At 35.5% G+C, this 22196-nt stretch overlaps 2 protein-coding genes and 2 pseudogenes across 2 annotated transcripts; 2 read left to right on the top strand and 2 right to left on the bottom strand.

Moving 5' to 3' along the window:
• Positions 1 to 667: 667 nt before the first annotated feature.
• LOC120198971 lies at positions 668 to 2035 on the top strand (annotated as a pseudogene).
• A 4080-nt stretch (positions 2036 to 6115) lies between these two features.
• Positions 6116 to 9835, top strand: LOC120198973 (probable methyltransferase PMT2). Its single transcript, XM_039200204.1, has 7 exons — positions 6116 to 6287; positions 6416 to 7074; positions 7189 to 7399; positions 7554 to 7848; positions 8303 to 8677; positions 8892 to 8969; positions 9324 to 9835. The coding sequence occupies exons 2-7, from the start codon at positions 6433 to 6435 to the stop codon at positions 9553 to 9555; spliced, it is 1833 nt and encodes a 610-aa protein (XP_039056135.1). The 5' UTR covers positions 6116 to 6287; positions 6416 to 6432; the 3' UTR covers positions 9556 to 9835.
• Positions 9836 to 9891: 56 nt separating this feature from the next.
• LOC120198969 lies at positions 9892 to 16118 on the bottom strand (annotated as a pseudogene).
• Positions 16119 to 19295: 3177 nt separating this feature from the next.
• On the bottom strand, positions 19296 to 21590 carry LOC120198972 (F-box/kelch-repeat protein SKIP11-like). Its single transcript, XM_039200203.1, has 3 exons — positions 21553 to 21590; positions 19673 to 21095; positions 19296 to 19622 (listed from the first exon to the last, which is right to left on the bottom strand). Exon 2 carries the CDS (start codon positions 20984 to 20986, stop codon positions 19712 to 19714), a length of 1275 nt encoding a protein of 424 aa, XP_039056134.1. The 5' UTR covers positions 20987 to 21095; positions 21553 to 21590; the 3' UTR covers positions 19296 to 19622; positions 19673 to 19711.
• Between the last annotated feature and the right edge of the window lie 606 nt (positions 21591 to 22196).

The following is a 22196-nucleotide window of genomic DNA, read 5'->3' as shown; positions in this document are numbered from 1 at the left end:
CAGGTAAGGCGCGGCCCCTGATCCGCGCTATACCCACGTGTATCCTATGTTAGCATATAGCGCGGTGCAGAGGGCGTGCCTTACCCCCACGTGGCGCAAAATCAACATATAACGCGGTTCAGGGGGCGCGCTTTACTGCTAAGGGTGTTAGATCGGAAATATGGTCTAACCGATGTTAGATCGATAAATATATCGATCACCGGTTATTTTTCGAGAAAAACATCCCAAAATAGAGTGGTAATAAAATTATATCTATTGAATTGTTTTAATTATAGATGATACATGCACATTAAATATAATTATTAAAATTTATTTTTTAATAAAAATAATATTTTTTTTTTTATTAAAATTATTTAATTAGTTCTATTAATTTTAATTATTAATTTTGGAAGTGGGGGCATATTTTCACAGCCTCCGAAGAAAGGGAACTAAACGTAGCGCACCGCAGTCTAGTATTTTATTTATTACATTTTGCAAGTGCATTACGTGCCTGGAAGCAGCACGGCAGTACGGAACAGAAATTGAAAGAGAAAGGGTCAATATTTTCTTTTCTTTAAATAGACAAATACACGACCGATGTTGGAACCAATTTAACATTAGCCGCTTCTTGCTATCTACGCATCGCCTGTCATTCTCTGATTACAACAGTGAGATATACTGAAAAATCAAACTGTTCAGTTCCTGTGTTTTTTTCCGGCCATAAACAGAACTGGAAAAACATGAAGTTCGGGAAGGAATTCGCATCTCAAATGGTGCCGGAATGGCAGGAAGCTTACATGGATTATGACTTTCTCAAGACACATTTAAAAGAAATCCATGGCTTCAAGCAAAGGACAAGACCGCCAGCCACTCCTTCCTCACCGGACATCGAAGATCAATGGCATATCTTGGTGAACTCCGTCGACCGTGACGGTTCCCGGAGTTACGAAACGACTTTCCTCATGCAAGCAGACGAAGGGGGAGAATACGAACTGGTGTTCTTTAGAAGGCTCGATGACGAGTTCAATAAGGTGGATAAGTTCTATAGGTCCAAGGTGGAAGAGGTGACCAAAGAGGCTGAGATCTTGAACAAGCAAATGGATGCTCTGATTGCTTTCAGAATCAAAGTGGAGAATCCTTAGGGATGGTTGTGGGAAGACAGGTCCGGCTAAATGATCCGTCTCGCCTCCGACGTCGCTGCTTCGACCGCCGCCTTGGCTGCTTCGACTCCTGCTGGTGCCAGGGCAACCAGTAAGTCATGCACCAGAAAGCACAACAACATAAATTTACTTCTTGTATATTTTATGAATGTGTTTTTGGTTGATTTGCAGGGAGAGTTGAGCACATGGAGGTTATAGAAGAAGGCCCAGCGTCCATGAAGATTCAGATGAGGATAAAGAAAACAAAGTTGAAGTTCAAAAGCCAGTGGCCAATGTACTTAAGGGTCGTAAACCAGCTCCATTACACATCCTAAACCATGTCAAAATGAACAACACCCACAGCCTCAACAAGGGGTTAGGTTGGGAAGTATCAGCCGTGGTTTTCTCGGTTGCAGCGGCAATCTTCAGTACTTATTGGGACCTTATCCACAACTGGGACTCCTGAAGCGGCATTCGAAGAACCGTTGGCTGAGAGACAAACTCCTCATCCCTAACAAAAGCATATACTTTGGTGCCATGGTAAGCATAATGACGGCGTAAATTTTTAATATTTTCCAAGAGATTCCATTTTATTAAATGTTGTAACAATGTTCGTTCATTCAAAAACGCAGATTCTGGATGTTTTGCTGAGATTTGCATGGCTGCAAACAGTGTTCAACTTCAACTTGTTTGATCTGCATAGACAAACCTTGGTGACCATAGTGTCCAGCCTGGAGATCATCCGGAGCGGCATGTGGAATTTCTTACTGGTAGAAAACGAGCATTTGAACAACGTGGGGAAGTACCGTGCATTCAAATCAGTGCCGTTACCTTTCAACTACGATGAAGACGAAGATAAAGATGAATAGGATGTTCAAATTTCAACTATTATTATTTGATTCTTTCTTCTTGTAGATGCTGTTAAATATGGGCATACAGTTTTTTTTAATGTTTAAACTAATACATCTTTATTTTAATTTAATGAATAATTTATATTTAAATACACTTTAAATTATAATCTCTTTAATATTATCATACTAAAAAAATATCAGATTTATATTAATCATTTTACTGCAAATGTAAAGATTTAATTTTGATTCATTTCAAAAACAATATTTTATTTTAAGAAAAACTATTGCTGAATATTCAATTATAACTTCAATTTTTTTTTATCATCTAATAAAAATATTCTTATTTAGTCACTAACATTTTTTAAACTGATAAATCGTCACTAGTCATTAAATATAATTTTTAGACTTCTATTCTTAACGGGCATAATATCATTTTTAATTTTCCTAACATTTTAAAATCCTATCAATTTAACCCTTTTTCTAAATGATTTAATAAATTTAATCCTGGATGTTTACATATTCTATCAATTTATCTCTAATTCTATATAATTCAACAAATTTAACACATCACTTTTGCATAATCTATCAATTTGATCATGATTCAATCATGTATATCAATCTACTAATATTTTATATGATCATTAAGGAGTGGGTTTTAATTGTTTTATTTAGAGAATAAATAAAATTATAAATCAATAGAAAAATATATAATAGAAAAAAATTCCCTCAAAATTTGTTTTTAATTACACTATTAATATGTTCATTCCACATCAACAATAATATTGACTGATCATAACAAGACTTATTTAAAAAATTAAAGCTTTAAGGCTTAAATTGTCAAATAAAAAAACTCTAAAGATATAATTGAAAAAATGATAAACGTTAAGGATTTGTTTTTGTAATTATGCCAAAATTTAAGCAACCAATATATGCATAAGAGCGAGAAAAACTTCACCTAAAAATGAATGGTAAATGTCCTAATTTTGAATTTACCAGAAACCAAAATCAAAGAAGTGAAAGGGGGAATCCAGCTTTGTATCGGTATCTCCTTTTAGGTAAGTATATATTCTGACATGCGAACAATCGGACTGATTTATGGTAAGTATAAAAAACAATGGCTGTTAAGCATCTGTTTATGGTGGCATTCCTTTCTGGATTTGTGTCTTACCAAGTAAAGCTTATTCATGTCAATATTGGCCCTCTGTTTCAGATGCTCATACATTCATGCTTACCACATGCACATGGATAATAGTAGAGGATCAAAAGTGAAGAAGCAGCACTTTAATTAACAGTAAGTTTCATGCTATAGATAGGATTGAACTATGAACAATCACCACTTGAAGACAAAAGTGCAAGAATTTGTGCTCTAGAATTTCATGTGATCATTGCTGATTACAATCCCATACCTGCTTATTCTAGTTTCAGTCGAGTGTAGGGCAAAAGGGAAAATGGTTTACAGTGTTCAAAGATTTCTCATGTTTCTAATCATTTCTGGGCTGTTAGCAGTTGAACCAGACGGAGTTGATGGGTTGACATGTATAGACCTTGCCTTCAGGCATGGTCGAGGAGATGATGAAATGGCTATCGGGAGGAATCAACGTGTTCTTCAGGATGCTGGCATGAAGGCAATGAGACCGGAAGCTGTAAACAACTCATTCGATCTGAATTGGTCAAGCAAACGAAGAGTTCCAAGAGGATCAGATCCCATCCACAACAGGTCTTGATGACAAAGTTGGAGCGCTATAATTTCTTCCAACAAGGAATTTATTGTAATAGATTCGGATTTGAAAGTTCAATTGTATGATCATCTGTAGCTAGCTCTGGTTCATCACTACAAAACTTACATGTTGTAGTACTAGGAGTTAGATTCTCTTTTCCAACCAATCTAATCTCCTCTCCATACTCCGTGCCCCGACATGCATAACCGGCATGTAGACCTCGGTAATGACGATAAGCACGAAGTAGGATACAGTAATCGGCACGAGCAACATAAGTTATGGCGCCTTCATCTCTGTTTCTTACATACTGAAGGTAATCTAATCTCCTCAGCTTAACCCTTGATGGGATATAAAAGAACATGTTCTTCTCTATTTTGTTTTTTAAATAATTTGAACTGATTACATTGTAATATATATTCAGAATGTTTTTTAACTTTTTATTGACCTCACAACATATAAACGCATTTATTCGAACTCAAAATATCTAAAGAAAATTTAACACCACCGTATCCATATGCATTATTAATCTCATTGAATGTTGCTTCAAGTTTGCAACTAAAACTATATAGTTAAATTTCCTTTGATGATATGAATTATTTATCAGTAACACCCCCATATTGACACCAAGGAGCACCATCATCTTCATTCATCTACTCATAGTTGTGTCTAGTTGGGTTGAGTGGGATTTAGATATAATCTCACTGCCAAGTGTACAAATACTATGTGTATGAATTAATCAAGTAGTGTGGTCCAAATACCTTGTAATTATAAAATGTTACATCATTTCCTCCTTTTTAATTTTATTTTAAAGAAATGATTGAAAGGCTGACTTGGCAAAGTTATTAATAAAACCAGAGAATAAATCTGATTTTAGATTTGTATACAACACGTGACGGACCAATTCTTGAATGTGAAGGATACACTAAGTCTTGTTATATTGCATTGGACCACCAAATGCGAACCTTGATGCTGCTCAATTCTAAACTTTGACCAGTTACTAAGTCCAACTTTGAGATTATTTATTTATGGATAAAGTATATAAATAGTCACTAAACTTTTCAGGTGCTTACATTTAGGTCTCCCAACTTTTGAAACTTGCAACACAATCATCAAACATTTAGTTCGTTTGCAATGTGGTCCCGACGTAACTGGCCGTTTCAATGCCGGTAAAAGAAGATGATGTGGCAAGTGAGAAAACCATTTGTAGCTATAAAAATTAGGGTAAAGTATATAATGGTCACTGGACTTTTCAAGTGCTTGCATTTAGGTCCTCAACTTTTAAAACTTGCAACACATTCATCAATTATATTCTAAACCCCAAAGTCCAAAATACTTCAATTACATTCTAAACCTCAAATTCCAAAATATTTCAATTATATGCTCAACCCCAAATTCATAATTCATTCTCAAAATCTGCCATATCAAATTAAACTTGAAGCAACAACCATAAACCCTCAAAATATAACCCTAAATGCTAAATTTCCCCACCAATTAACCCAATATAATCAACAACAACAAAATCCACAAACAAACCACCAAAATCACTCGCTCAAGCCTTTTTCCTCTCTCCATAGTTCTCATCTTCCTTAGCAAACCAACGATAACAATATGTGAATGTGGATTCAATGGGAGATCATACCAAACAAAGAAATTACAATTTCTCCTAGAACACCCATAATTAACGCATCCAAAGAATCTCCTTCCAGCATTCTTATTCGTCTAAGATGTGCGTAAAATAGCTGACATTCCACAAAAACAAGTTGGGATTGCATTTGGTGGTGTATTTATTGCTTGCAATTGTTGACCAAACAAAGAGAAGAAGAGGAAATTTGTTTTTTAGGGTTTAAGGCTTCAATTTGGGGGTTCGGGTTTGCTATTTTTAGTTTGATTCAATTGAGTTTTTATTTAGCTACAAACGGTTTCCTCACGTGCCACGTCATCTTCTTCGAACAACAGTGAAACGACCAGTTACGTCGAAGACCATATTGTAAACGAATTAAATGTAAAAAAATATTATTATTTTAAAAAAATATATTCTCACGTTTGATTTGATATGATTCTCATGAATAATTTTATTATGAACAAATATATTTTTCCACTCAAATTGAGAATGCCATACTCACTAATTTCGTAAGTATTGCATGATCAAATTCATATTTTAATGAAAAGGAGGGACTAAAATCAGAATTACACCTCTCACTAATAACGAAGATATCAATAAAGCAAGAATTCAGTGGGTATTTTTTTTTTTCTGGTCGGAGATTTCAATTAACTACAAAACATAATACGATACGACAGATGGAAAGACGAAGATAGAGAAAGACTGAGTTTTCGAAGTCTTGGATACTCTTATAGCAATCCCCATTTACAAAAAGCAACTCCTTTTTCAAAATTCTGTTTTGCGGTGATCTTTCTTCTTCGATTCAACTATAATTGAGATTTTTTTAGAAACAGAGAGTAGTGTAGGGTTTTAACTTTTCAGAGTTTTATGGACACGTCTCCGCTTCCAAGCACTCAAAATCTCCACTTCTCCCATACCCATCATTAAATCCCCTTTCCTTGGGATCTTCGATCACTGCTTTCGTCAATTGATTCGATTGGTAAGTCATCTGACATTTCTTTTCTTTAGATCCATCATAATTTTTATATCTTAAAATTACTCCATTGAACTGTTTAGCTACTTGATTTAGCTTTCTTTATTTTAATTGTTCAGCAAAAATAATTGCAGGTTATTGTTTTTAAAAAATGGCACTGAAGAGTCCAGCTGGTGGTAGAACAAGGAGTTGGGTTCAGATGTTTATTGTTTTTGGATTATGTTGTTTTTTCTACATCTTAGGAGCGTGGCAAAGGAGCGGTTTCGGTAAAGGGGATAGCATAGCTTTAGAGATAACTAAACAGGGTGCCGATTGCAATATAATCCCTTCGTTGAACTTCGAAACCCATCACGCCGGCGATGTTGGGAACTCCGATGAATACGAAAAGCCCAAATCTTTTAAGCCGTGTCCTCCTCGTTACGTCGATTACACGCCTTGCCAAGATCAGAAGCGTGCCATGACTTTCCCTAGGGGCAACATGGTATATCGCGAGAGGCATTGTCCCAGGGAGGAAGAGAAATTGCATTGTCTTGTTCCGGCACCGAAAGGATACGTGACTCCGTTTCCCTGGCCTAAGAGTCGAGATTATGTGCCTTATGCTAATGCCCCCTATAAGGCCTTGACGGTCGAGAAGGCTATTCAGAATTGGATCCAATACGAGGGTAATGTGTTTAGGTTCCCCGGTGGAGGAACACAGTTTCCGCAAGGGGCGGATAAGTATATCGATCAGCTTGCTGATGTGATTCCCATTACTAATGGAACAGTTAGGACTGCACTTGATACTGGTTGTGGGGTATGTTATGTTGTCTTGCTCTTCAAAGTTTTATTTTTCAGCTGGCCTAATGATTTGTAATGGTAGAATGCATTTGTCTTTGCATGGATCTTAAAATTGGTTATTTATGTTTAGGTTGCGAGTTGGGGTGCGTACCTATGGAGTAGGAATGTCCTTACCATGTCGTTTGCACCTAGAGATTCACATCAAGCACAGGTTCAATTTGCCCTTGAAAGAGGTGTACCTGCTGTTATTGGTGTTCTTGGGACCATAAAGATGCCATATCCATATAGAGCTTTTGATATGGCTCACTGTTCTCGTTGCTTGATTCCATGGGGAGCAAATGGTGAGTTATATACTGAAATCGAGCTTTCCTATGTTTAAGCATGATTAGTTTGGTATTAGTGTAGATTTTATCCTTTGAGGTGTTGTTTTATTGAAGATTTCTCGTAGCAGGAGTTGACAGATTGATGAATGATTATGGATTTGTCTGATTGTAGATGGGAAGTATTTGAGGGAGGTTGATCGTGTTCTTAGACCAGGTGGTTACTGGATACTTTCAGGTCCTCCAATCAATTGGAGGAACAATTATGAAGCATGGCGGCGTCCCAAGGAGGAACTTGAAGAGGAACAACAAAAGATTGAGGATGCTGCCAAACTCCTTTGCTGGGAGAAGAAGTATGAGAAGGGTGAAATTGCCATTTGGCGAAAGAGTGTCAATGATAATTCTTGTCACAATAGACATGATGATTCTCAAGTTAATTTCTGCCAAGCTGGAGAGGCTAATGATGTCTGGTATGAGCTGTGCTTGATACTTCTTTACAAATTGCTGCGAAAACAGTATTCCACATCCTTGATAAGAGAACTTCTGGAATTAGTTAAATTGCATTATGGAGTTTTGCCTCTGCCTTGATAATGTTTAAAGTTTGAATGCTAATCAGCTTCACATCACTTCATTCATATCCAGTTAATCTTGTTAATTGTAATAAGAAATTGCCTCAATTGAAGTCGGAACCTGCAAATCATGTCTCCTGACTTAAGGAGCCTGTATTTTCAGGTCTATTAGTTCGCCATTTCATTAAGCTTTAAACAATCATGTCACCTGTATTTGGGATCTCTAACCTATAAGTGTCTGGGTTACCGTTAAAAACCAATTTATTTAGATATATTTACGGTTTATGTTGCCAATAATTAATTTTTTAAAACTGGAATTTCATTTTATATAATCTTCTTTTGTGGTGGTGGCTAGGTACAAGAAAATGGATGAGTGCATTACTCCCTATCCAGATGAAGTTGCTGGAGGGGAACTGAAGCCATTCCCAGAGAGGTTATATGCTGCCCCTCCTAGGATTGCTAGTGGAAGTGTACCCGGAGTTTCTGTTGAGACTTATCAAGAGGACAATATTATTTGGAAGAAACATGTCAGTGCCTATAAGAAGATCATTAGACTTATCGACTCTGGGAGGTATCGTAATATTATGGATATGAATGCTGGGTTGGGAGGATTTGCTGCAGCTCTCGACTCTCCCAAATTGTGGGTTATGAATGTGATGCCTACTATAGCAGAGAAAGATACCCTGGGTGTGATATACGAGCGAGGATTAATTGGCATCTATCATGACTGGTAAGGCTTACTAAAATTTTGGCCTTGTTTATAGTTTGTGTTGTAATGAAGTGTTCTTTTCTGTTCTACGGTATTGAATATACTAATGGTGGTTCTGCCAGTACTACTATTTGACTTCCCTGGCGGTGATGTCCAATAAATGCTTGCGTAATATTAAAGTAACGTTGATTGTATTGTTCGAATTGTTTCATTTTGTCGACTTTCACTGGTTCAGGTGTGAGGCTTTCTCCACATACCCAAGGACTTATGATCTCATACATGCAAATTTTCTATTCAGTTTGTACAAGGACAAGTAAGTATCCATAGTTCAATGTGCATTCCAATACTTCTCAGAACTCTAGTATTTCCATTCTCGTTTTTTCCCGAATAGTTGTCGCTTGTGTATTGATGGTACAATTAAGTTTCCTTTTAGATTTGTACTTCGGTTGGACTATATGACAATGAAAAAAAATGTACAGCTTAGGACTTTAATTTATGCATGATACTGGAAAATTCAATCGATGTTATATTTGGATTTTCAAGGCTAGAATCCTCCTGTGTAAACCCACTCATCACTTATTCTTTGGTACGAGCTCACCATTGTTAAGGTCTATTTGGCATTTTATATCTTATCCTGAACTTTACATTTATTTGAATGCATGCACAGGTGTAATATAGAGGACATTCTATTGGAGATGGACCGAATTCTTCGTCCAGAAGGTGCCGCTATATTCCGTGATGAAGTCGACGTTCTAATCAAAGTGAAGAAGATAACAGCAAGAATGAGGTGGGACACTAAGATGGTCGACCATGAAGATGGCCCTTTGGTCCCTGAGAAGGTATTGGTTGTAGTAAAGCAATACTGGACCGTGGGGGGAAACACGACATCCCCACATTGAGCAGAAGAGGATGGTAAAACTTAAATCGTGGAATGAACAGAATTTGGCAATGCGCTCATACAAGGTGGTGGCATGAATTTATGATTTCCGGCCTGAAAATTTTCGTCACCAGGATGGTTTCAGTGTAGGAGGCAATGAACTATGGATCAGCCTGTGTTCATTTGTATTAATTTATTTACCGACCGGTATAATAGCTATAGAACTCCAAAGTTCTATGATTATTGAATTTAATCCTATTTTTTATTATAATCTTTGCATTTTGAAATCATTTCGAAGGAAATCTGGGAAGTTCTGGAATTGACTAGCTGAGACGAAGGATCTATTGAAGCAGTGTTTTTAGGCCAGATACCGATAAATTTTCGCGTCATTATTGTCCCTTCCAAGAATTCCCGGTAAATAAGAGACTTTATCTGTCTCTTAATCTCCGTAGGATTCGCGAGGAACTGTGACTGCAAATGCTTTGTAACCTCAGCTGTTACATTGTTGTGATCTAGCACCCTCCTTGACTACTGATCCTAACTATTGCAGCTTTAATCTCTGGCTTCCTGCCCTCCTTCACACTTCGTCTAGTCTCCTGCTTTTCGAACTCCGTTTCTTTTCGTGCAGCCACCTTTCTTATCTTTACCTTGTAAAATTTTCTTGTGAACTTTTCGTTGACAAAAAATGTGTCATCCTCATCAATATCCTTACTCCTAGGTTCTTTCCTAGTAACATCCTTTCCCTTCACACATGCTATCGATTGCAAGCTTTCTGTATTTGTATTTTTCATCCAAGAGCCGTTGAATGTTCAACAGGATCTTTCAATCTTTCTGTATCAGTAACTAGCTGTTTACCCGTTTCTCTGAAGTGTGATGACATCACATCTCGTATCAGTAACAGACCATTAGAAAGTCTTCTAAACAAAGTGTACATTCTACCAAAGTCTTCATGTCTGTCTTCAAGAAGCATATTTACCAAGCCAGAGTTCTCTATGTGGACTAATCTCATCATGTGGTTACCAATCATCACCTCCACAACCACATTAGTAATCTTGACTTCAGTTTTGGCATCCAAATAATGAACAACTCTCTCGATTTATTTGTTTAGACGAATCTCCACTTTCTTTAGATATTCCCCACAATCACAACACTCAATATATTTATGAGATTCACCCTTATAGAACTCAGCAGAAATTTCAAGAAATGGCTTCTCAAAGTCCTCCTAGTAAACAGAACATCCTAAATTCATAAGCATCTTGACTGCATTCCTCATCGGCCCCCATCGATACTTCACCGGTTCGCTCTCTATGCACTAGTTCAAGAAGTGAGCTAAGAAGTCTTGAATGAATTTCGCCGGAACGTATAATATTATCCCTCCACAAGTTAAGTCCCAGATCATAGACGGGTTCTATTGGTATTTGGAACATAAGTGTTGTCCATGTACATCAATATTTCTCTAATCATTTGCATGGCCTTGCTGTGGTCATTCCATTTCCTGTTCAGATCTTCAAGAAACAAATCACCTTGAACAGCCTCAAGAGAGATCGATATTTCTTTGAGTAACGCACTCAGTCCAGTGTAAAGCTTCTCACCAAATTTGTGCAAAACCTTGTTGTATGCGTTCCTGCATTCATATCAAAAGGCGAATATCATAAAGAAAAGATTTAAACTTGCGCAGCTCGTGAAAAAAAAAGCTGTCACACCCCCAACCCGTATCCGACCCGAATACGAATTCGATGTGTCATATTGACTTTTTAAATCCTTTACTTTTAAAAGATAGCTAAAAATTTAAATATTCATTTGTATAAAAATGGTAGAACCTTTGATCAAAAGTAAATAGATAGAATTCATCTTAATTTGAAAATAGAAACTCAATAAATTACATAAATATAATAGTGTTTTTTTACAAAAATAATCAGAGCATGTGCCATTCAACTTTTAATTACATGCCAACACATTTAATACAACAAAAAATGACATATTGTGTAAATTACTTCTGATATGATCTTCTTGTAGAGATATGTTGTCTTTGACTGATCCTAGCTTTACTCTTCTTGCTTCTTTGAACCTACGTGTGAAACACTCACATGCTAAGTCGTTGACTTAGTGAGGCATATAAAGCATAAATAAAACATTAAAACATGTAATCATATACTTAACTTCTATAAACTTCATAGGGTACATAAACCATCATACATTACACCAATCAATAACATATAATATCATGCAATGTTTATTCATTTTATTTCTTTTAATAGCCCATGGTACATTATTGAGAACTTAAGGTATGTGAGTGCATTGAGGTTGTGCACTAATGTTGTCACCACAACTCGTATAAATTGCACCGAAGTGCCGCGTAAAATATGCACCGAAGTGCCACGTAGAAATGTCCCGAAGGACCACATAGTATTGTCCTAAAGGACCGCACAGAAATTTCCCAAAAGACCACGTAGAATTGTCCCGAAGGACCGCATAGAACTCTCGACTCTTGGCATGCCAATTATAACTTTAGCTCTCATATCACATACTTATGGGCTTTATCATTTACACAATTTACATATCTTGTATCACATAGACATATAATCACATAGGTTATGGTCACATAGCTTATATCACATTTTCATGTAATCACATAAATCAATGTCACATAGTTTATATCACATAGATCATGTAACACGTAAGATTAAATGTAACACATAGATTATGTAGAACATTGTATATAACACTTAGACATATGCTTGTATTCATGTACACATAGAAACCATATCAACAATATACTAGTATTCATGAAGTCATGAAATCAAAACATTGGAAATAGACTCATCGCAAGTCTTATTTCCATATAATCATATTTTATAGTAATATGCACTCACCTTAGCCTCACTTAGTCAAGCAAAACACTTAGCACTCTTGATTGACCTTATAACTTTGAATCGTCTTGAATTTGCTTTCGTTCAATATCTACACAGATATATGATCAATATGAATATCGGAATTCGAATCACTAATAATCGATCATTAATAACATAAACCAAAAGAAACACTTTAATTCACAATTTCATTCTGAATAGTATCGGTACCCCAGGTCCAGTACCGATACTTCCTCACTATGGTATCGATACTATACTTCAGTATCGATACCCATTTTACACTCTGGAATTTCATTTCCAAAAATGGTACCGATACTTGTCCATTGATATCGATACCCTTGGTATCGATGCTACTCCTTCGGTATCGATTCTGTTTAAAGGATTCATACATTTTTACCTTATGGTATCGATATTGTTTAAAGGATTCATACATTTTTACCTTATGGTATCGATATTGTTCTTCTAGTATCGATACCCAAATCCAACTTTCATCCAATTTTGCGTTGAAGTATCGGTACTGTTTATCCAATACCGATACCCCTTGCCCAGAATTTACTCATTTCAACCCAAAATTTACCAAAACTCAGCTAAATTTCCCACTTTACTCTCATTTTAAGCCTTTAAACTCAACTACACTTATTCAAATCAACTTATATTACTTTAACACATCTAAACATCCAATATCTGACTAGAAAACTTGGAACCCAAAATCATACCAATTAATCAGCATGTCCAAAATCCATATCTAACACTTTAGATTTCTTATTCCAGTTTATGACAAATCAAATATGACTTCAAAATCCATTTAATAGCTCTTTCTCATCAATTCACTCAAAAAAAACCCTTTACCAAGAATCAAAACCAAATCAAAATTACAAGATATGACAACTTAAAGATCCCTAACCTTAACTATGGAGTCACTGTGGAGAGGAGGAAGAAAGGATGAAGAAAGATTCTAGATTTCTCTGATTTTTAACTCTTTCTTCTCTACTCCACATGTTATATACACACCAAAGAATGAATTTTAAATTCATTTCCTTGACTAACGACCATTATGCTCCTTCCTCTTCCAATCTTTGCCAAACAATCCTACACCAAGAAATTTCAATTATGTCCCTAAATTTTTTAATTTATCTACTATAATCACGAAATTTTAAAATCTTACTTTTTGATCACTAGTGTAACACCCCCAACCCGTACCCGACCCGGATATGAGTCAGAGATACTACATTGACTTTAAAACACAACTTTTAACAAATAATAGCAAAATATTTGAACTTATATTAAGAAAATACGATAATATACATATTGTAATATAAGTTTACCAAAATATTCAGAGCATACACAACTTAACCCTTTAATTACATGCCAACTGCCATTTATATAACAAAATGACCTACTGATTAAGTTGCTTCTGATCTGGTGGTTGCAGGAGTAATGCTGTCAAGCTGCTTAACCTGTCTCGTCTACTTTCTCGGATCCTACGTGTGAAACACTGACACGCTAAGTCATCGACTTAGTGAGGCAATAATAATAACAAGGCAATGTAATGAAAATGTCATGATCATATGAAATAAGATGCAAACATGTACTTAATCAATGTAGTCTACATCATCAATATCCATACATGTAAGCGTATGACTTTAACATTCATGAATTTGTATTAATAAGTTTATTGGCCCATGATATCATACTGAGAACCTAAGGTATCTGAGTAATGTGAGGTTGTGCACTATGCTGTCACCACAGCTCGTATAAATGCACCGAAGTGCCGCGTAGAATTGCACCGTAGTGCCATATAATGATGTCCATAAGGACCACATATAATTCCTTAAGAATCATATACATATACTAGGGATCAAGTATGTGTCTTTCCAAGACTTCACACATGTTCCACAGAATATATATATATCCCGAAGGACCGCGTAGAATTGCACCGTAGTGCCATATAATGATGTCCATAAGGACCACATAGAATTCCTTAAGAATCATATACATATACTAGGGATCAAGTATGTGTCTTTCAAGACTTCACACATGTTCCAAAGAATATACATATGTCCCGAAGGACCGCGTAGACCCTCTACCCTTGGCATGCCAACTATACCTATAGTTCTCATCTACATAACATGGGCTTTTACATTTCACGTAGTCTATATCGCGTAGACATGTAAATTCTTACCTTTTCACATAGCTCATAACTTTTCCCACATAGTCATGTCATATAATGCATTTTATATGAACTCATGTCATGTCTCATAATACAGAATATGCTCATGTACCAAGATATAAAATCTAGACTTATCACAAGTCTAGAATGGAGTATATTTCTATAATTATGCTATGCATATGCACTCACCTATATTTCTTTGCCTTTTCCTCGATCGATCCTACTTGTAGATTGTTCTCGAACTCGTGTAGGCTCAGTATCTACATAATAATTCAATGATACTTATCAGTATACTAATTAATATATTCTAAACTATCATTCCTTAGACTCATAGAAAAGCCAATTTCATCCTTTAATGAGGGTATGCATCGATGCACTACTGATGCATCGGTGCATAAAATGCATTCGATGTTGTATTATTACTGGGATGCATCGATGCATGACTTATGCATCGATGCACTAATTGCATTCGATGTTTCTATTTTAAAAGAGTGCATCGATGCATTACTAATGCATCGATACACCTTCAAATAATTTCTGGGTTTTAAACTTTATGCATCGATGCACTATGAATATGCATCGATGCACTCTGCCCAGAATCCTCTTTTATGCCCGAAAATCCACTCTTTTCAGCTTAATACTTCATATATCATCCTCTTTCTTATTTCCTAACTTGCATACTCTTACTTAAGCTAATTATTATCCATTAAATATTTCTAAAACTTAGAAATCTAATTCTCCATGTAGAATTTAAGAATCTAACCCAAATTCCAACATGTTCTAATTTGAATTCTAACACCTCATACTTCTTAGTTAGCTTATTGACAAGTCAAAAATCTTATTCAAACTTCAAAAACTCATCCATATCAAAATTTCATCTAAAAACTCATTTTCCAAATCTATCTCTAAAACACTTATCTTGTTGTCTTAATGTCATATAAGCTTTCCTTTAGCTTATATAACATCCAAACTTCAATTTCCAAGCTAAAAATCAAAGGAACTACCAAGGTTCAGATTCTTACCTTTACTTGCAAGCTTCACGGTTGGAGAAGGAAGAGAAGAAGAGAAGAGTCTGGAATGCTTATCTCAAATGCCCACGTGATTTATAATATCACCCTAAGGAATATTTAATTATTTCATTTACTCAATTACTCTTTTGCCCTCTTAATTCCCCTTCTTTATAATTCAATCCTACACCAAATAACTCAAATAGATCATTACACTCTTCCATCATTTTACTTAAATCACCAAATGTTGAAACTTTGCAATTTAATCACTAACCCGGCATGGAGGATGTGGTATTTAGGATGTTACAAAAGCACTCCATAATCTAAATATAATGTCAGGAAATTGACATATGGTGAAATCAAATGGATGATAAACTCTTCATGAATATATAAAATAGAGGTGGAAAACTTTAAAGCACTTCAAAACTAAGGCCAGTAAGTTTTTGTTGTAAATCTCATGGATTGCACGTTGGAGAATGTTCCAGGTCTTTTCTGCATATCCGGAATCCACCCCGACCTGGTTCTTGAATGCTGCCATCTGGAAATTCTATTTCTTTTGGTTTCCTTTCCAATCTACCTTTTTCTTTTGCTTCAAATCTTGAAACCCGAATGGAGCAAGAAAAAGTCGTCCCAAAACAAAGAGAAAACTGATAAACCAACGATCAATTGAAAAGAAGTATGTACGTATATGGGCGGGGACTAGGGATTGACCAATGAATTCTTTTGTTGGGATTGGGGTTTGAAGATTGAAAGATTAACTCTTGATTACTTATATAGAAAAGGAAAGATATAAACAGCAGAGAAAGCGATGAAAATGAAAAATGAAGCAGCTATTTATTATTACGTTCACAAAGCGACGATGAAAGCTGATTAAAAGCAATTTTTGGAAATATTTCAAGAAGAATGGGATCTTGTATGTAAGAGCTGAACCCTAAACCATTATAACTAGAAAACAAGAATGAGTTGAGTTGAGTTGAATTGAATTGAATTGAGTTAGCAAACAAATTGAAATTGCAGCTGAGCTAACAACTTAAAACCAGTGTAACAATAGATTCATCTCTCCAACAAATTTAATCATTTATTACAGTTTTTTCTGCCACCTTACAGTCTTTTAAGATATGGATTATTATTTTCCCGATGCACATTGCAAAAGGGACGTGTCCTCGTTTAAGAAGAAAGGTTATCGTTGGAAGGGCTTCATGCATGCAATCCCATAGGAAAAAAATTAATAGGGGTGATGTTTTGCGTTCCACGTCATGAACCAATCGAGTGGGTACCAACATTAGGATAACTCCTATTAGGGTTCTTTAGCTTGCAAGGAGGTGATGTTAAATTTAGTGGAAGATAAAGGACCTTCAACCATTCCTCTTGGTGGTCCTACCAGTTATCCTCCCAGAGGCGCGCCACAGTTCCATCCCTTACTAATCAACGTATACCTTTGCTTAACAAATCTGAAATCTTCCTCAGTGCTTTCAAGGTAGAGGACACATCCGAATTTTGTGTTCCCGAACCAATTCTGACTGTTTATATATTTTGTAAGACTTTGGCCCAAAGGCTTTCACTTTCATTCATGATACACCCGCCTAGTTCAATATGAAGTATTCGCATTATCTACACCCCTAATGTAAATAAGTAAAGTTTTATAAAAGAAACGAAAAAAAGTGTAACGTCAAAAATAAACACTTAAGTATTAGTGACATATTTAGAGCTAATATAAGGTACACTGAGTAATTTTTCTCTGTGGATAAATCTTGAACTTGTTATAATAGGAGTAAACTCATAACATACAACTAATCTTTTTTCCAAACGAGATTTGTTATAGATTAATAATTTAATCAATATATCTCGAGATATTAATAAGTGCTCTAGAAAGATGATATAATATTTTTCATAGAATGTGGTTAATCTTTCATACCTAGTGATTTCATTAACTCAATATATATTACCTGAATCAAGACTATGAAGTCATTAAGAGCATTTAATAAACTCAACCTCTTAAATTTAAATTTAACGAATTTATCAATTTCATCTCAACATGACCACCTAAATCAAGGGATATGGACACAGTAAGAGCAAGAAACTCAACCTTATACATTGATGAATTCATCAAATCTGTCTCACAGTGACCACCCAAAACCTAAGATATAAACTGGTTAAAAACATTTAGTGGCTCATCCTATAAATTTGATGAATTTATCAAGTATGTCTCAATAGAACCACTCAAACCTTGGCCTATGAATTCACTAGGAGAAGCTACTAGTTCACCCTATAAATTCAGTAAATTTATCAAGTTTGTCACACCTTGATTCCGAGCTTAAATTAAGTGAAATTTATATTCTACTAAACCTAATTGGCACAATTACAAAATTTGGAGACTCAATTGAATGGAAATTAAAATTTTCACAAACCAAATTGAACAAAGTCAAAGCCAGATAACCGAATCAGAAAGAATAAAGATTGTTTTGAACAAAGTTTAAAGTTTGAGTTTCAATATGAGAACTGTATGATGAGTAAAGGACTTGCTCTATGATTTTTCGCATTTTGGGTGATAATGGGAAAATAAAAATGTGAAGATAGAAAACCGTCTGTGGATGCTCTTAAAATCGTGTCTTAGTGTCGTCTACCAATCTTAATAGTTAAGAGATAAGTTGTCGAGTTCACGAATCATATATGTATATATATAAACACTCATTATCAAATTATTAATTTTTTTTTAATAAATATTACTTTATATTCAATTGAATTTATTAAAAAATAATAATAATAATAATAATATCATCCGCTTTTTCCAAATATGCTAAGCACGTTATTTTGTTAGAAGAGCTTCTAAATAATTTTTGGGTTTTTTCTTTTGAATCCATTTCACCTACACTAATAGTATTTTGTAATAAATCTTATATAGCTTTCTTTCAAAAAAATTTCTTCACAATCGTTTGTTTGTCTGTCTTTCACAAGTGAAACTCCGACTGTTGTCCTTTGTTCGTTATTGTTGTCTGAGACCATTATCTGTTTCATCTTTTCTCTTCCTCTTTTCGAAAGAAAATGAAAAGTTCATAAAGAAATAAACAAAATAAGAGAACACAGATATTGTTTTAAATATAGAAAAGAAACAATCTTTATATAGGGATATCATAAAAACAAGATCATCCGAAGAACAATTATTTAGTAACTCAAATCTCTCAATCATTTCCCAACCATTTGGTTTACATCTCTCAACCGACCCTATCAATATTTGCTTTATCTAAGGTTGTAAAGACCAATTGATGTCAATTGTTGTACAAGTTTAGGGCTGGAGTTTTTTTGGACCAAAGCAACGAAGGTTAAATTAATGCCTTGATGGAGACTAGCTTCTCTAGAGGCTAACTTAACGAAGCTGCAAATTCTCTTCTTATCTTTCGGAAAACAATGGAGGTAACCCATCGGGTCCGGGATCCTTGTAAGGATTGAACGACCAGACGGTCTTCATAAGGCAAAGGTCTTGTTCTTGGCTTAAAATTTCACGATAATCTCTCGTTAAAGTTTGATAAATTTCACGATATTTATTGTGATTATGCTCTGTTTTCTTCCAATTCTGCTCGATGATATCAGTTCCTATGTATTCCTTCTTTGTATGTGTAAACTCAAAATGTATAAATTCCACACAAACTACCAACTTATGAAATTGCATAGTACTGCAAATGGAGGATTCCAAAAGTGTGCATAAACATAAATACTATATGAAAAACTGGGAATATATAATTTATATAATCCCATTGATTGTAATGAAATTACTACACCAGCCAACATCCCAACAGAAAAACAACCTCCCACTACTTATTTCCCTCCATTTCAACACAATTCCAAGAAAAAATTTAGGGATGAAATAAAGAACACCCCATATAACTCTAAAGCCAATGTGTTTTGCTACTTCGAATTATTAAACCTATTCCTCTGTGTTACTTGCTGCAACTTCGGAAGACAAATGGAATGGAAGGCACTTTGAATTAAGTTTGTAAAAAGAGATGAGACATCCTATCAATAAAAATGATCTATTGGAACACCGAACAAGGGGGGAATTACCATCAGTAAGAATTCGGACTTGTGTGTGTTAAAGGAGAATCCAATCATGTAATCCTCGGAAAAGTACATCTCTTAGCATCCCATCACCGCACAATTGTACACAAAGTTACCCGATCGCTTTCTGGCTAGTAAGTCCCATTGTGGAGGCCCTTTGCTCGGGACCCACGAATTCAGCTCTATAAAACTTCCACCTGAGGCGGTTGGACCGCCAATCACTATAAGGCGATCACCGCATGCTCTGAATGCAAGACCCCAACCATTCATTGAAACCGCTCTTTCGGGCAATCTTCCAATAGTCAACCATGATTTTCTCTCCTTATCGTACTTCCTTACCTCCATGTCAGCATGTTCGGCAGCATAAAGTTCGTTGTTTACTACTGCAACCAGAGGGGGTGCCCCAGCTGCCGCAGGCTTCTCAGCCTCACCATCCATCCCACTCCTTCGAGGAGACATGTTAGGAATTTGAGTCCATTTTTTTAACTCTAAATCATACTCCTCCCCACAAGAGAGAACCCTTGAATCATTCCCCACTCCACCAGTTCCCCCAATTACATAGAATTTCTTATCCATGAATACCCCACTACACATCTTCCTTGGGGTATTCATGCTTGGGAGAGTCTCCCATTTTCGGGTCTCAGAATTGTACATTTCTGCAGAGCTCAGGATATTACCCTGAGAATCACAGCCTCCGGCTAAAATTGCAATCTCTCCAAGACTAGCTGACCCAAACAAACACCTTGGAGAATTCATATTGGTCCCAAAAGTCCATGAGTTAGTCAAAATACTATATCTATATATCACTTGAGAAGTAACTTCCTTCCCAAATACAAGTAACTCGGTTCCCACGGCCAAGGATTCCTTGTCCGAATAAGTGAAACATTCATTAGGAGGCATCCTTGGCAAATGCATCCACTTGCGCTGAATCGGATCAAATGCCTCCCACTGGAGGAGATCACAAGAAAAGTAAACCCAATGTTCGGTAACACCCTTCTGCCTCCTTGACTTATAGATCTCACCGCTCCTGATTATGGATCGAAAACTCCTATTCAAAGATGCGATGGAACCATAATCAGACCTCGAGCACTTGATCAGACAATTGATGGAGTTGTCTCTCCCAATTGGTTGGATTAACACATCCAAATCCGAACAAGAATCATATTGCCTACCATCGTCGCTGGAAGAATCATCAGACGAGCGCTTAGACAACTTGGTTTCTGGACAACTATCATCAGATTCAACGATTTCTAGTGGACGTTTCCCATTGTAGGTGTAAGGCCAGCTGGTTTCTTGTTGGCAGGAGCTTGCCAACACGAAACAAGAATCGCAGGATCGATCCTCCAACATCATTCAATCGCTCCTCGACCAACTTCAAATGGCAAGATCCCCAAAAAAAATAACAATAGCAAATTACAAATCACTGTAGGAACCGCAAGATTCTTGCGCCCAGCAATTCAACCCATGCAAGAATAAAAAATATTCAATTATTGAAAAAGAAAAAACATAAAGGAAAAAAATTAAATCTAGTTAAAACCAAACAGAAAACTGGATTAAATAAAAAGACGATCGAAGTTGATTTAAAAAAAATCAGAAGCGGTTTTTCAGAAAAAGAAAGGAAAATAGAATTCACGATCAAACAAGCTGAAGAAAAAGAAGTACCAGATCTCAGAAGTTCAAAGAATATAAACATGAACCCGAACCGATGGGAAAAAACAGCTAGATTCAAAAGAAGAGAAGACAAATAAAAAAACGCGGATTGGATCTCTATTGATAGTTTCACTATATCTCATTGCAGCAAAAACAAAGTGATTAAAAACTTCAAAAAAATAATGAAACAAAAAAAAAGGAAATAAGTTACAGATAAGCATAAGCAACACAAATAACAAGAATTAACAATAATGTTGTGAGAGACTTACTGATTGGATAACAAGGAGGAATTGGGAAGGAAGAAAAAACTGGGTATGGATTTGTTTTTATTTATTAAGACACTCAATCAAAATCTCCGTTTTGATTTTTCTTTTGTTGTTGTTGTGGTGCGTATTTTGGGTTTTTGTTTTCCCCTTTAATAGGTTATCTCTTTCAACTCCATAATGCTAAGCCGCCGGTTTATCCTTTGGATTCTCTCTGCAAATCACAGCCAGGGAGCTTTGGTTTTAGCTCAGCAGTACTCCAACCCCCACAAGAACATAAATAAATAGTTGATTTATTTGTGATAAAATGATTAAAGATATATGTTAATAGTCGAAAAGAATATTATTTCTTTTGAAGGTAAATAAATATATATATCTTAAGCGATCTCATTAATAAAATAAAATTTATTTTTTGAGATTTTAAATTTTAATATTATATCTATAAAATATATATAGGTTATTATCAATGAATTAAAAAGATTTATTTGTAAATTATGAATATTTTGATTTTGTTTTGTTAAATGTCTTTTTATAAGAAATAAGGGTTAACCTATTGATTTTTGGACATTCATTTAATAAAAGAAAATGTTTGGATTCGCGGTAAGAAAGCGCCGCGGTGGTTAAGGGGAGGGCATGGGTGAAAGCCGGTT

This window comes from Hibiscus syriacus, unplaced genomic scaffold (genome assembly GCF_006381635.1).
Source record: "Hibiscus syriacus cultivar Baekdansim isolate YM2019G1 unplaced genomic scaffold, ASM638163v2 tig00005160_pilon, whole genome shotgun sequence".
Lineage (NCBI taxonomy): Eukaryota > Viridiplantae > Streptophyta > Magnoliopsida > Malvales > Malvaceae > Hibiscus > Hibiscus syriacus.
This window is presented reverse-complemented; position numbering and strand designations above follow the sequence as displayed.

Bases quoted from the DNA above. Each gene is read 5' to 3' on its own strand.
- LOC120198972 (XM_039200203.1), bottom strand. From the start codon at position 20,986: ATGATGTTGGAGGATCGATCCTGCGATTCTTGTTTCGTGTTGGCAAGC.
- LOC120198973 (XM_039200204.1), top strand. From the start codon at position 6,433: ATGGCACTGAAGAGTCCAGCTGGTGGTAGAACAAGGAGTTGGGTTCAG. The intron at 7,400-7,553 runs GTGAGTTATATA...GTCTGATTGTAG, and splicing joins GATTCCATGGGGAGCAAATG to ATGGGAAGTATTTGAGGGAG. The intron at 8,678-8,891 runs GTAAGGCTTACT...TCACTGGTTCAG, and splicing joins ATTGGCATCTATCATGACTG to GTGTGAGGCTTTCTCCACAT.